The 14,158-nt window shown below is 42.8% G+C and overlaps 1 protein-coding gene across 1 annotated transcript in view; it reads left to right on the top strand.

Annotated features, from left to right (window-relative positions):
* Window positions 1-13,546, top strand: part of lamc3 (laminin, gamma 3) — a 232,797-nt gene extending 219,251 nt beyond the window's left edge. Inside the window, exons 19-28 of the mRNA XM_052102235.1 lie at window positions 1,503-1,744; window positions 1,856-1,932; window positions 7,173-7,307; window positions 7,445-7,697; window positions 8,007-8,150; window positions 9,180-9,282; window positions 10,141-10,343; window positions 11,267-11,410; window positions 11,765-11,864; window positions 12,486-13,546. Of these exons, the coding sequence (XP_051958195.1) occupies window positions 1,503-1,744; window positions 1,856-1,932; window positions 7,173-7,307; window positions 7,445-7,697; window positions 8,007-8,150; window positions 9,180-9,282; window positions 10,141-10,343; window positions 11,267-11,410; window positions 11,765-11,864; window positions 12,486-12,736 (1,652 nt within the window). The 3' untranslated portion in view covers window positions 12,737-13,546. The remainder of the gene's footprint in view (window positions 1-1,502; window positions 1,745-1,855; window positions 1,933-7,172; window positions 7,308-7,444; window positions 7,698-8,006; window positions 8,151-9,179; window positions 9,283-10,140; window positions 10,344-11,266; window positions 11,411-11,764; window positions 11,865-12,485) is intronic.
* Window positions 13,547-14,158: the final 612 nt, after the last annotated feature.

Genomic DNA, 14,158 nt, shown 5'->3' with positions numbered 1-14,158 from the left:
CGAAGAGTGAGCACCCCGTTTGTTCGGCCGCTGGAGAGGGACTCCCCCCACATCCCGGCTGGCCGAGAAGATCCCCAAGAAGGCTCCAAATCGCCACTGAGATGGCAGACCCGAGGATCGAGACGTCTGCGGGAACTCCGGAGCTGGTAGTCTGACCACTCCATCCAAATCAAAAAATCTTTTGTTCCCTTTTCCTTTTATGTTTGCCACACCCTGAGTGGGCTGCGGTACCCACATTGTCAAAAAAGAGAAGTTTCCTCTCTCCTCAGGTCACACCGCTGGTGCCCACGGTCGCCGCCCCCATGGTTACTAGACACCGAACTCTCGCAGCCAGGGCCTTACGAACATGGCCCCCTGCCTTCATGTGCCCCACTGCATCTCATAAACCTACTTGGATCGCACGCAGAGCTTTAGACGCTATGAGCAGCTCTTTGTCTGCTTCGGCAGACACGGAAAGGGAACATTGTCTCCAAACAGAGGCTTGCCCACTGGATCGTGGACACCATCGATTTGGCCTACCAGACCCAGTCCGTGCCCACCCCCTTGCGGGTTCAAGCACACTCCACGGTTACTGGCACCTCTCTAGCAGATATCTGTGGAGCAGCGGGCTTGGCAACACCCAATACCTTCGCAAGATTTTACAATCTCCGGGTTGTGCCGGTTTCATCCCGTGTTCTTTCAGGTATGAACAGGTAAGTTTTGTTATGCAGGGCAGCTGGCCGTGTGTACTGCTTGTGTATAGTGCCTTTTCCCTCCACGAGGTGAAGCCGTGTGCTCTTCTCTCCCATGCATGTTCATGATCTGTGAACTCTGGATGTACACAACGTTTTTGGGGCATCTGAGGAGGCTATATGAATTCCGAGTGCATCTGTTCCTACGCTCACAGTAGCTTGCCTTCACCTGTATCTCCAGTTCACTTATCACAGTTCAACCATGTGGCATTTCATATAGGGTCCCCTAGTGTCACTTTATCAACACACATCATTGTGTCCCTCTTGCCACAGGCTGTACTACACCGCTGTAATGTCCGGGACATTGTCTCAGCTCCTCAGTGCAAAACCTGAATGAATCCGCATTCCAGCTCCCTTTTATACCTGTATGTCAAGGAGTGGCATGCAAATTCTACTTGCCAATTCTCACTGGCCTTTTCTCAAAGATCTGAAGGTGTCTTTGGCTCTCAAGATCGACCCTTGTTCCCTCCATCACGGAACGGAGGTTACGACAGTAACCGAGACGAATACATACACAATAAATTCTACATGTTCTGCACAATATGCACAGTGTACAAAAAATATATATTGCAAAAGTAATCTAATGCACAGTGATTCACAGATAGCATCCATTTGGCATATATTATATTGTACATATATTGTGTAATGCATAGCATTGCATCAAAACATTTGCCTACATTTAACTTATTGTTTTTGCCTGTCTTGAAACTGACAGTAATTTTGTTGGAAGCAAATTTCTGATGCAACACTGATGTTCCTTCTTTGATGCAGAGGCTCGTGATGCCTTCATTATGCAGTTCACACAGCTAGAAACATCTGCAGAGACATTACAGCTACAGCTGCGTAGCATTGCAGTGGCAATGAACTGCAACCTCAAAGAGAGTGGGGAAGAATTAGTGGAAGAAATGACTCGGAGGGGTGAAAATGAGTGTCAAGAGCTTGTTGACACATTATCTACTGCTCTGAATATGCAGGATCAGTTTCAGAAGATGACTCTTGACCTTAACAGGATGGTGAGTCTGCACAGATTGGTTTAATGAATGTCTAATCCATCTGCGGAGAGAACATGTTTTAATGGAGGCTTTTTATTTCTCTGTGCTTTTCTTCAAAAATCTTTTTCTCAGGTCATCCCCTCTGTAATCCCAAAAGAACCAAACAAATGGAACTCCATAGTGAACGAATCTAAAGTGCTTGTGAAAAGGTTGGAAGAAGGAATTACAGTTGTTGAACATCTGTCTCAATCAGGGCAGCATGTTTCCTTGCAGTAATATACTGCCCAAACAAATTAAGATATTAAAGGGATAGTTCACCCAAAAATGAAAATTATCTCATAATTTACTCACCCTCATGGCATTCCAGATGTGTATGACTTTTTTCTTCTTCTGCTGAACACAAACAAAAATTTTTAGAAGAATATCTTAGCTCTTTAGGTCCTTACAATGCAAGTGAATGGTGAACAGACCTTTGAATCTCTAAAAATTACATAAATATCAATATTTAAGTGTTTTTTTTTTTACTATAAATCCCAAATTTCACATTCTTTTACATTCTAAAAGTGAAAGTGTAGATTTCTAACAAAAATTTATTTTAATATTGATGTGTTTCTCATCCACACCGATTATATCGCTATTGAGTCTTTTGATTACTTTTATGCTGCCTTTATGTGGTTTTTGAAGCTTCAAAGGTCTGGTCACCATTCACCTGCATTCTAAGACAGACCTACAGAGCTGAGATATTCATCTAAAAATCTTCGTTTGTGTTCAGTAGAAGAAAGAAAGTCATTTATTTTGAATGGCGTGAGGGTGAGTATATGATGAGAAAATGTAAAAATTTTTTGATAAACTATACCTTTAATGTTGCACTGTACTTTTTTGCTTATGTTGTGTTGACCAATATTGACAGTCGTCTTGGGCTTATACTAACATCTAGTGGCATGGATGCAGCATCATGCAAAAGCAATTGTTTTTTGTAAACAGTGCCATTGTAGAATTGTGCTATTCACAGTCAATTTAATTTGTGAGAGCAAATGTCCAATAACAGGGGGGTTAATGAGATAAAGCGAGTAGTAGTTGTCTGATCATGTGATTTCAAAATTTTGGCCCACATGAGGCATCCTGCTCCATATAAAATTAAACCACTTTCATTCACTTACTGCTAGAGTCTTCATCTCATGTAAGTGTACACAGTTTTTTGCATTTCTTTAGGGGTAGGAATGAGAAAACAATATAATACGCAAAACATAAGAGTCATATGGGTGTAATAAAAACTAATGATTTCACTCAGTGGATATATAAATCGTCTAGGTGGAGGGAACGAGACGTTGTGTCAGAGAAGCGACACTAGGGGTCTCTCTTGAGCGCCGATATATACCTCTGTTCTATGAAAAAAGGCCAATGAGAAGTTGGCAGACGGTATTTGCATATCCCGCCCCCGGACATACAGGCATTTAAGCGGGGCGAATACGGGAGTTCATTCCGGATTTTTCTGAGGAGCCGGAAATGGTCCGGCCACAACAGTGGCTCGGCTCAGCAACGTGGCGGGGAAGACAAAACGTCTCGTTCCCTCCATCGATGAATGGAGGTTACATACGTAACCTAGACTTTCCCCTTCTGTCGCTCTCTCCACGTTGTGTCAGAGAAGCGACACTAGGGGTCCACCTTTAAATGTGCCATGCGCTGAGCCGTGTACGTGAACTGCTGATACGGGCAGGTATTTCTTACGTGCAAAGGCGACCAGCTGTATCAGGCTGCACGTACCCTTCCCCAATGCCCCATTAAAGCCATCAGAATCCTTCTGGTTACCCTGGAGAGGGGAACAAGGTGATGCTTGTCAACCTGGGAATGGGCCAAGCCTGGCTGGGCCTCTTTTCTCTCTATGTTTCTCGCATAGAGCAACTACGGCCGGGGCCCTTACATGCATTAAGGGAAGGGGGTCTTACCCCGTAGACCCTGCTGAGACCACAGGGAGGGGCTGTCAGGAGAATTGTGAGGTCCGAGAACCAAGTCCGAGTGGGCCAATAGGGGTCCACCAAGGTGACTTGCTCCTCGTCCTCCCTGACCTTGCACAGCACCTGTGCAAGAAGGCTCACTGGGGGAAATGCGTACTTACGCGGCCCCGCGGGCCAGCTGTGTGCCAAAGCGTCTGCCCCGAGGGGAGCCTCTGTCCGGTCATACCAGAGCGGGCAGTGGGAGGTTCATTGGGAGGCAAACAGGTCTACCTGGGCCTTGCCGAACCGGTCCCAGATCAGCTGGACCGACTGGGCAAGCGTTGTCGTGACAGTTTGGAGTTTGGAGGCGTCGGTTGTGACCAGGACGCGTCGGGACACCTGCTGCAAGGGTACTCCTGCCCGTAGAAAGCAGAGGTCTGTCCAGGTTTGAAGGTTTGGCGGCAGGCGGTGGTGATTCTCACACAGTGCGTGCTGCGCTGCCATGCTCGTCTCGGGACTCGAGTCTGAGGCCAGTGCTGAGGTGGTCTCATATGCATCTACCCTAGTGGCGCGGCCGCCGCGGAGGATGCCATATGCCCCAGGAGCCTTTGGAAACGTAAAAGGGACCACAGTGCCTGGCTTAAGGGAAGCGAGGCATTTCAGCACCGACTGTGCACGCTCGTTGGAGAGACGTGCTGACATTGAGACTGAGTCTAACTCCATGCTGAGAAAAGAGATGCTCTGAACCGGGGCAAGCTCACTCTTTTCCCAGTTTACCTGAAGCCCCAAACGGCTGAGGTGCCTAAGCACCCGGTCTCTGTGCGCGCATAGTAACTCCCGCAAGGGGGCCAGGATGAGGGGACAGAGACAGGCCGAAGGGGAGGACTTTCGTACTGATACGCCCGACCGTCGAACACGAACCGTAGAAAGGGTCGGTGTCGTGGCAGGATCGAGACGTGAAAGTACGCGTCCTTCAGGTCTACCGCTGCGAACCAATCTAGATGCTGGACGCCAGACAGAATTTTGTTTCTGGGTGAGCATTTTGAATGGGAGTTTGGACAGAGCCCGGTTGAAAACTCACAGGTCCAAGATCGGCCGTAAGCCGCCGCCTTTCTTGGGTACAACGAAGTAAGGGTTGTAGAAACCCTTCTTCGGTTTGGTTGGAGGGACAGGCTCTATCACGTCTTTGATTAGCAGAGAGGCGATTTCTTCGTGCAGGGACTTGGAATGTTTGCCGTATACTGCGGAAAAATGGACGCCTGCGAAGGGGGGCGGAGGCCTGGCAAACTGAATTGTGTAACCGAGTCGAATGGTCCGGTGCAGCCAGCGTGACGGGTTGGGCAGTGAAAGCCAGGCCTCTAAAATCTGTGCTAGGGGCACCAAGGGGATGAGTACTTTGGACGTACCCGGCGGGGCTTCACAGCGGGGCGGAACAGGTAATACGGCGTCGGGAGGCAGTGAAGCGTCCGAGGCTCTGGTGCTGAGAACAGACTCGAAGCACTTACCTTGCTCCAAGCACCCGGCAGAGGGCGGGTTCGTGACTGAGGAGGAGGTCTGATGTTGGCGTCCTCTGGACTCGTCTGAACCGGCTGGCCGGGGAACAGTCGTGGGGCTGAAGGCGGACTGTGGCCGCGTCCAGCATGCCGGGACTGTTGAGATCTGGAAGCTAAGTGCCGTGAGAATGGCATTTGCGGGCCAGGTGACCCAGAGACAAAAGGAAATAGCTCTATTATTGAGAATGTAATGAATTTAACAAAAGATTCTCCTCCTGGCCCTCCACCAGGGAACGGAGCGGTCTTACCAGCTCCGGAGCTACCGTCTCGGTCTCTGGGTCGGTCATCTCAGGAGCGCCTGGGAGCGAGGGGGTCCGTGAGACGAGGGGCGTCCAACTTCTGCGGGGAGCTCAACGCTGGGGCTGAGAGCTGGGCCCACTCTCTTTTGTTAGTTGAGGCAGAGCACCACTTTCTTTCTTGAAAGCTGCAGGAGGACGCCCTCGGCGAGCACACAGGGCATGGCCCCTGACGGCAGGTTTGCAGCAGGGCAAGATGTGTGAAATAGCCTCCGTCTGTTTCTTCACCACTGAGGACTGCTGGGCGGAGTTGCCAAGTGGTGTCGCCGAATGGACGGAGCTGTGAGCTGTCAGGCTCAGACTGGGCAGCAGACCCAAAGGTGGCGGCCCAGGTGAGTTATCCGCATCCGACATTGCTGTTACGCTCTCTGATGCAGCGGTGATGTCATCCAATGCCGGGGAGCTCGATGGACCGGACGGTAGGCCGTTAAGCAGACCGAACTAATTCCAAGCTCGGGGGAAGCAGGCAAGCGTGCCGGGGAGGCGGGAGGTTTCGAGGGGATTTAACCGACGAAAGTATCCCGTTATTCTCCCCAGATCGTCTTTCATCGCCCGCGGCGCCTGCCTCAATCCTGTAGGAAGGAGGCGAGGTGCGGGGGGCGGCTGAAATGGCTTTCTCTCACTACAAGAGAAAGCAGAGATCGCAATGCTGCCGCGGTTATGTTCTCACACTGAAAACATAACCCATTGGAGAGAATGCTCATCCCGAGCTCGGACGGAAACAAGCAAGCGTGCCGGGGAGGTGGGGGGTTTCGAGGGGGTTCACCCGGCGAAACGGAGCCCGTCATTGTCCCCAGATCGTCTTCATTGCCCACGGCGCCTGCCTCAATCCTGTAGGAAGGAGGCGAGGTGCGGGGGGCGGCTGAAGTGGCTTTCTCTCACTACAAGAGAAAGCCTACGACCGCAATGCTGTCATGGCTATGTTCTCATACTGAAAACATGGACTATTCATAAAAATGCTGCCTGCGTGTGATCGCAACCCAGGTATGCAAGGCAGTTTTTATGACCGTCAGAGGTGAGGAAAAATCAACCGCATCCAGAAACTACACAGGGGCGGAAAAATCGTCTTTAAAAAGACGCGTCCTGAGAAGGACGTTCAACGCCGCTTTGTATTGATCTTTTTAGAGTGAAATTACTCTTTTAGAATAACTCTTTCGAGTTGTCTGCGCTGTCGAAGGATCCAGGGGCAAGAATGCACAGCCGTGCACGAAGGAGAAAGCCGCTGTTGTGCGCCGTAAAGTCCAACAGCATGCAGAGCGTCAGAGGATTTAAACAGGAACTTGGTGTGTAACTCGCAGCAACTGCATACATGACCATCGGCTCCCGTATTCGCCCCGCTTAAATGCCCGTATATGTCCGGGGGCGGGATATGCAAATACCGTCTGCCAACTTCTCATTGGCCTTTTTTCATAGAACAGAGGTATATATCGGCGCTCAAGAGAGACCCCTAGTGTCGCTTCTCTGACACAACGTGGAGAGAGCGACAGAAGGGGAAACTGAAATATTGTGTGCATTTACACTGAGATTAGAAATCGAGTGTTGGATATGAAGAAGTCATAATTAATTTAAGTGAAATGGATCTGTGTGCCTATCAAAACTATATTGTGATTCTTTTAAATGTTTTTGATGGAGTAACTGGTTTATAAAGTAATTTTTCTTTTAACAGTCATACAGAAATTACAACTTATATAGAACAGATAGCAGAAGACGCCTTTAAAATGGCTAGCAAAGCCTATTCTCAGCTGATCACTCTACTAGAAGACAACTCAACAGAGTCTTATGTACAGGATTTCACAGAGAAGTGAGTAACATTGTGTTTGTGTCTGTATCAATAAACCATTAAGAAAATTGTGTGTACTTTGGTTATTGAACCTTAGCAACTAATTTTAAATATCATTACCTATCTATTTTTATCTGTTTCTTTTGTCTTCCTCTCAGAATGAAGGAGATGCAGCAGTTGAAGGAGAATCTTACTCTTGAGGTTAATGAGACTTTTTCAACACACCTGTCACTTCAGAAGCAGAACTCTGAGATTGCTGACATTTTACAGAACATCACCACTTCAATATCAGAACCACGCAGGACTGATGCCAATTTCACCCACAAAGCAGGGGAGACCAGTATAACATATTTCAGACAAATGCTTAATCAAACAAATATCACAGCAAGCCAAGATCCAAAACTCACACAGGTTTGTCCATGCAGTCTGGATGCAAGTTGTATTATTACCTGTACTACTTTAATACATTAATAATTGTTAAACATGCATGCATTTTATATTTTATTAAAAAATATTTACAGTTATTCATAAATTAGACCACAGCAGAATGACATAAGTCATCAAGCATTTATAAACCTTATTTTATGGTCTAATGATGTATGTTTTATGATTTGGGAGGCATTACGTGCTCATTGCATGCCCTAACTGTAAATGTCATAATCTGAATATGAAACTTGCATTCAAGAAAAATATTCTGAACCAAATGTATCTGTTTTTCAGAGCGAGGACCTGATGAACAGAATGGCAGAGTTAGACATTTTAGTCCAGTCCAAAGAGCATCTGGTAAATAAGACCAGAGAGGAAATTCAGCCTCATGTGGCCAGATCAGAAAAACACATGGAAACCGTTGAACAGGCCAAGCAGGTGAGCCTTCCCACAATAACAAAAATGCACCAAAAGGTACCATGTTATTCCACATTTTTTAAATATGATACCATTGTAACACCAAGGTTTTTGGACATGTTCCAAGGTATCCTATGAAGTACCTTGGAGTAGCATGTAAATAACACACACCGATCAGCCACAACATTAAAACCACCTGCCTAATATTGTGTAGGTCCCCCTCGTGCCGCCAAAACAGTGCATCTCAGGATAGCATACCAACAATCATCCATGCACTTATCTAATCAGCCAATCATGTGGAAGCAGTGCAGTGTATAAAATCATGCAGATATGGGTCAGGAGCTTCAGTTAATGTTCACATCAACCATCAGAATGGGGAACATTTTTGATCTTAGTGATTTGGACCGTGGCATGATTGTTGGTGCCAGACGAGCTGGTTTGCTAGTCTCCTGGGATTTTTACACAGTCTCTAGAATTTACTCCGAATGGTGCAAAAACAAAAAAACATCCAGTGAGTGGCATTTCTGTGGATAGAAATGCCTTGTTGATGAGAGCGGTCAACAGAGAATGGCCAGACTGGTTCTAACAGATAAAGTCTACAGTATCTCAGGTAACCACTCTGTACAATTGTAATGAGAAGAATAGCATCTCAGAATGCTATTCAGAGATGTGGGTTGGCGCTGTTTAGGCGGCACAAGGTGGACCTACACAATATTAGGCAGGTGGTTTTAATGTTGTGGCTGATCGGTGTATATATGAATATGGTAATATTTCAGTACCATGGCATATGACAATACCATCATATTACCATCTGATACCATCACTGTCCCAAGGGACCACCTCAGTACTTTTTGTAAGGGAAATAATTAGAGTAGCAGTTATTTCATCCTGTGAATGCTAGCACCTCCTGCCAGTCAGTCTGGTGAAAGATGTTAAAGCTTGAGGGAAAAATCAGAAGTGATGTTTACCCTGCTCAAAGCATATTCAAATGTGACAATTTCCTGCCAAAAGACAGTGTAATGAGATACACCTTTTGTCTTTTATCTGAAGCTGATGGCTGTAGCTGAGGGATTGAAGGTGTCAGCCATCTCCTCTGTGGTGACAGGTAAAGAGGTGGAGGCAGAGGTCCTGTCTCTGCAGAAAGGTTTGGAAGGTAACTGGGTACTTTTTTCATATTTTCTCTTGATACACTGACCCTTTTTCAAGTTATGACACTCATATGACTATGTGCTAGTTACAATTTTGTGTGTTATAGAATGCATCGTGTTATAAACTTGCTCATGTTTTTTGTGTGATTAAAATGATAAAACATTGGAAACAGATAAGAACATGTTTTTATTTTGTGAAATGATAATACATTAAACTTCTAACATGATATAATGCAATCTGTGTCAAATAAATACCTGCACATTTCTAGAAATAAAGTATATGGCGAGTGTCTTATTATTGGTTTTATACAGCATAAGTTGAAGTAAAGCATACACTGTAAAAAGTGGTAACCTTCTATTGTTACCTTAATAAGCTATTTCTACCTGAACTAACGCTTAAAATTGTTTTGTTGGTGTAGCCTAATGTATTCAGGTTTTTTTAATTGAATCAAGGCAGTTAATTTAGATGTCACCATATGAAGCAAATTTTTTAGGTTAACATATTTTTCAGTGTTGAGGTATAGGGAACACTGTAAAAAATGTTGACAGGAAAGCCAAATTGTGCCTTGTGTTTTAACAACATTGACTGAAACAACATTAACTGGTTTTATTCAAGGCAAAGGTTTTATTTAATATGATTCATTCAGTTTGACTACAGCTGGTTACATCAACAAAAATTATTTCAAGATTACATCAGTTAGAAATAGATCCTTAAAAACGGTAGGTTTTCACTTTTCACAGTAAAGATTATACACTAGAGTACTTTGAGAAGTACAGCAGAGTTGAATGGAACAAAGTTTAAGTGAAAATAAAAATAAAAAAAAATAAAAAAACACACATGATAATAATATTCTCTTCTGAAGACATGGAGCAGGACTGGCATAAACTGCCTACATTTAGCAAAGGGTTTCTGAAGAGAGAGAAAGTGCTTAAAGAGAAGACCCTGTTGGAGGTGAAGAAACGAGTGAAGCAGGGAGAGAGAATGATCAAACTTGCACTGGAGAACGCTACGTCTGCAAGCAGCACGGCTAAACAAGCTGAGGAGACTGCAGACACAGTGGCTAAAGTAGGCTACACCAAAATACACATGCATTCAACAAACACTAAATACCCACAATAACTGCTGCTGTATTTGTCAGTCATTTTGAACTGAAGTTTTCTGTTAAATTGACATACTAGCAAGAAATACTTGTAGTTTATTCCATTAATCACTTAGTAACCTTTAAGCCTTATGATCATCTGAGGTTGAATTCCGTTATGTACATATTGCAGCGATGTGTAAAATATTAGTGATTCTTAAATTAACCTATTAATATGCCTTCGAATTCGTTTAATAATCATCTGACCAAATCAATCCCAAGTAGACAGATATTATTGAAGTTAAATGCCTCTGTTTTACCACAAAATGTGGGAAAAAAATGATGACTGATATGAAGAACAGGAAAAAAAAAAAAACAATCTTTTTGTGCTCAATTTGTCCCCAGCAAAATTGTAAATATATTAACTGTAAATAAATTAAAATTAAACATATCCTATTTATGACTGCTGCAATGTATGCATACAAATTAGAAAATCTTAGTAAATTCAAAGCATTTATTTATGATTTTTACGTGGGGTTTCTGCGACTCCCCCCCCCCCCCCCAAGTAATTTTTATGGAGGATGTTTGCAGAGCATAATTAAGTTGAAATGTTGTTTATAATCGATATTCATAAGATCAGGAAATGTCAACATTATACTTTAATGTTCAAGAAATAGTTTGCCCATAAATGTTACTCACCATCATGTTGTTCCAAATCTGGTTTATTTTCTTACATGGAGAGACATGTTAGACAGAATGACAGCCCCAGTCAACATCCACTTTCATGTATGGAAAAAAAAAGATGCAATGTAATTGAATGGTGACTGAGGCTAAAATTCTGCCTAAAATGGGGACTGAAAGCCCTTCTATTGTTTTGTCTTTTGCTTGTTACTTTGCGCATTTATGTCAGAATGTCAAAGCGTCCATCGCACAGGGGAAAAGGACAAAACATGCATCTGCACAGTTGAGCTCAGCAGTGGATGACACCCTGGAGCAGTTGGCTGAGCTGGAAAGTCAAGTGGCAGAGAAGCAGGAAGCCATGAAGGAAAAAGGGGTAAAAATTTGGCATTAACTTGATAGTGTAATTGTCAATGTTTGTCCAGTTGGATAGGACATCAGTGTCATTATTTAGAACATGGCTATACTTTTTAAATAGTGAGTATTTTAACGTTTATGTGTTGTCCTATTTCACTTCCATTGGAAGTGCCTTACTGGAATGCAAATTTTTGCTTTTTTAAAGAAAAGGAGAGGCAATTCAAAATATCTTTTTGTCATAACCAGTTTTATGCCATGAATGCTGTCGATTGAGCTTAACGTGTATTGAAACCAGAATATTCCTTTAAATCTGACAGTTGTGGGGGATGGTGATTTTACATTGCCTTGGTGCTAATGTGCAATGTCTCCTCAGGACAGTCTTTCTTCAGGGAGTGTGATAGGCAGTATGGAGACAGCTAAGAGTCAGCTGGAGTCTTTTTCAAAAATGCTATCCCTGCTTCTTAAACAACTGGGTAAATTTGCAACCATTCTATTCTATTCTGTTCTGTTTTATTCTATTCTATTTTGTCCTTGCTGGAAAATCCATTCTGCGCTTGTAGCTGTGTTTTAAATGGCGTTAGCTGTTAGACCAGCCACCATGTTCCAAAAACAGATTTACATTAATGGTCTACCAGTTTGGACCAGATAATGAGCAACTTAGACCTGCAAGAAGTCAGTTAATATGTTTCAAAACACAGCCATCAGCTTATTTTATTCTATTCTATTCTATTCTATTCTATTCTGTTCCATTAATCACGTTCAAACATACAGCCTTTTCCAGTAAATTAACTTCAATTTTCAGTTTAGAAGTCATGTATGAACACGACCTTTTTGAATATACAGGTAAAGTTTGCTCTGGCAATGTTCCTTAATGCGAAGTTCTATTATTACCCATACATTTCCTTATCGATGGTATGTGTGAACAGCACATTTAGTACATTTACCAGTAAAGACAACCCAAAGATTTTCCTGTAGTTTGGTTGCATGCTTGACCAGGACTAATAGCTTTCTATTTTTTTAAAGATCATATCTGGGAAATTGTTTTGTTCCTATAAATTAATAATCTCACAACTATACTCTTCTTTTGTGAACAGAAGCAAATGTGGTTCTAGAGAACTATGACCACATCCTGAATGAGACTGCAGCCCGACTTCGTGTTCTCAGAGGTGCTGTGGAGAGCCCGTCACTCACCGGAAAGATACAGAAGCTTCGCAGTGCTGCACATGATCAGGAGAAACAACTGCAAAATCTCGAACAGAACCTACAGGAGATTCGAGAGGAAAGAGACAGTCTGACCAACATCGCCCAGGACTTGCCCAAAACATGCCCACAAAGCGGGCACTAAGCCGGTAGAGGGCAGAGAGGAAAAGAAGTAGAGAGACAATTTGATTCTGCCTAATTCTATTTAGTGTCTTTAGAGAGACATTGAAGAAGCTTGAGGGAGTTAGTTACTTCAGGAAATCAAAGTCAATAGAAGCTGAAGAGAAAAAGGAGGAATACATCTCTAAAATCCTCTACATTCCTCTGTCAAAGGCAAAATTGAACATATAAGTGACATATTCTGTATTTAAATCATTTACTTTATACCTATTAATTTGGGAACATTGAATGGGTTTATATACTGATTGAAGATTCACCATTATTGGTAACAAAATCCAGGTGATGAAATAATCCACTGTAGCGCTTAGAATTGAAATCATCAATATTCAACTAGAAAGTCAGAGTGACCATTAGTGGCTCTCCATAGATGTTGATGTTATGCTTTGAATGTTGATGATTTGCAGATTCTAGGGAATGACATTATGAAGTTTGAATGCATTTCTAATAGTATACAATTTCCCAGTACATTAATGCTAACTAATGGGAGTTCCTGAAATATGTTTTTCATTTTTGTGGCCACATGAGAATGTCATATCCACAAATGAATCTTGGTTATTGTACACAATACTTGCACAAAATCAGTAAATCTAAACCAATTAAACAACATTTGTTGTATATATGTGTGTTATGCTGTTTTTTAAGATCCTGATCATACTTTGTGAGCATCAGTGTGTGTTTACATGTGTGTGCATTTTGACATTCAACTTATTACTTATTTAGTATCTAACATCTAAAGTATTAAATATTTATTCATGTGCTTAAAACCCATCTGTTCATAAATTCTGGTGACAAAAGGATTGAGCTATTCATTTTATTATTTGGAAAATATGGGTGTCATGGATATTTGTTTATTAATTCTAGCTCTTGTTTTCAGTTAAATATGTGTCATAGTGTATTAGCTTATGTGTGTGAAGACTGAACTTTTTTATCTGTTTTCCGAGGCCATTTACTGGGATCAGATCCTATTAGAAATCACTACCTTCAAAGAAACCCCCACTGAACAGAGAACTTTACACTTCACTTCTAATTTTTTCTGTATTTCTGTACAAAAAGTCAGAAACAAAAAAATGTATTTGTCAGTTCACACTACTCACAAAATCAAATGCATAACTGTCATGAAGTATATGTATGGTCGGTGAGCACAGAGCTAGGCTTTTAACACAATATGTAATACTTAAAATTGTTATAAAATGATCACCAAACTAATATAGAGTGGGTATCAAAGGTAACAGTGACATTAAAACGTGTATGCCTAATGAAACCCACACAACACATTTATGAATAAATAAACCAGGAATAATATTTTTTTTAAAAAAAAGCTAAGCAACAAGACATGTGATCTGTTTGTATATTGAAAATATACAGTATTTACTATGCTACCCGATCA

The sequence above is a fragment of the Xyrauchen texanus genome, chromosome 3 (assembly GCF_025860055.1).
Source record: "Xyrauchen texanus isolate HMW12.3.18 chromosome 3, RBS_HiC_50CHRs, whole genome shotgun sequence".
Classification (NCBI taxonomy): Eukaryota; Metazoa; Chordata; class Actinopteri; order Cypriniformes; family Catostomidae; genus Xyrauchen; species Xyrauchen texanus.
The sequence above is the reverse complement of the archived record's forward strand: the minus strand, read 5'-3'. Positions and strand labels throughout refer to the sequence as shown.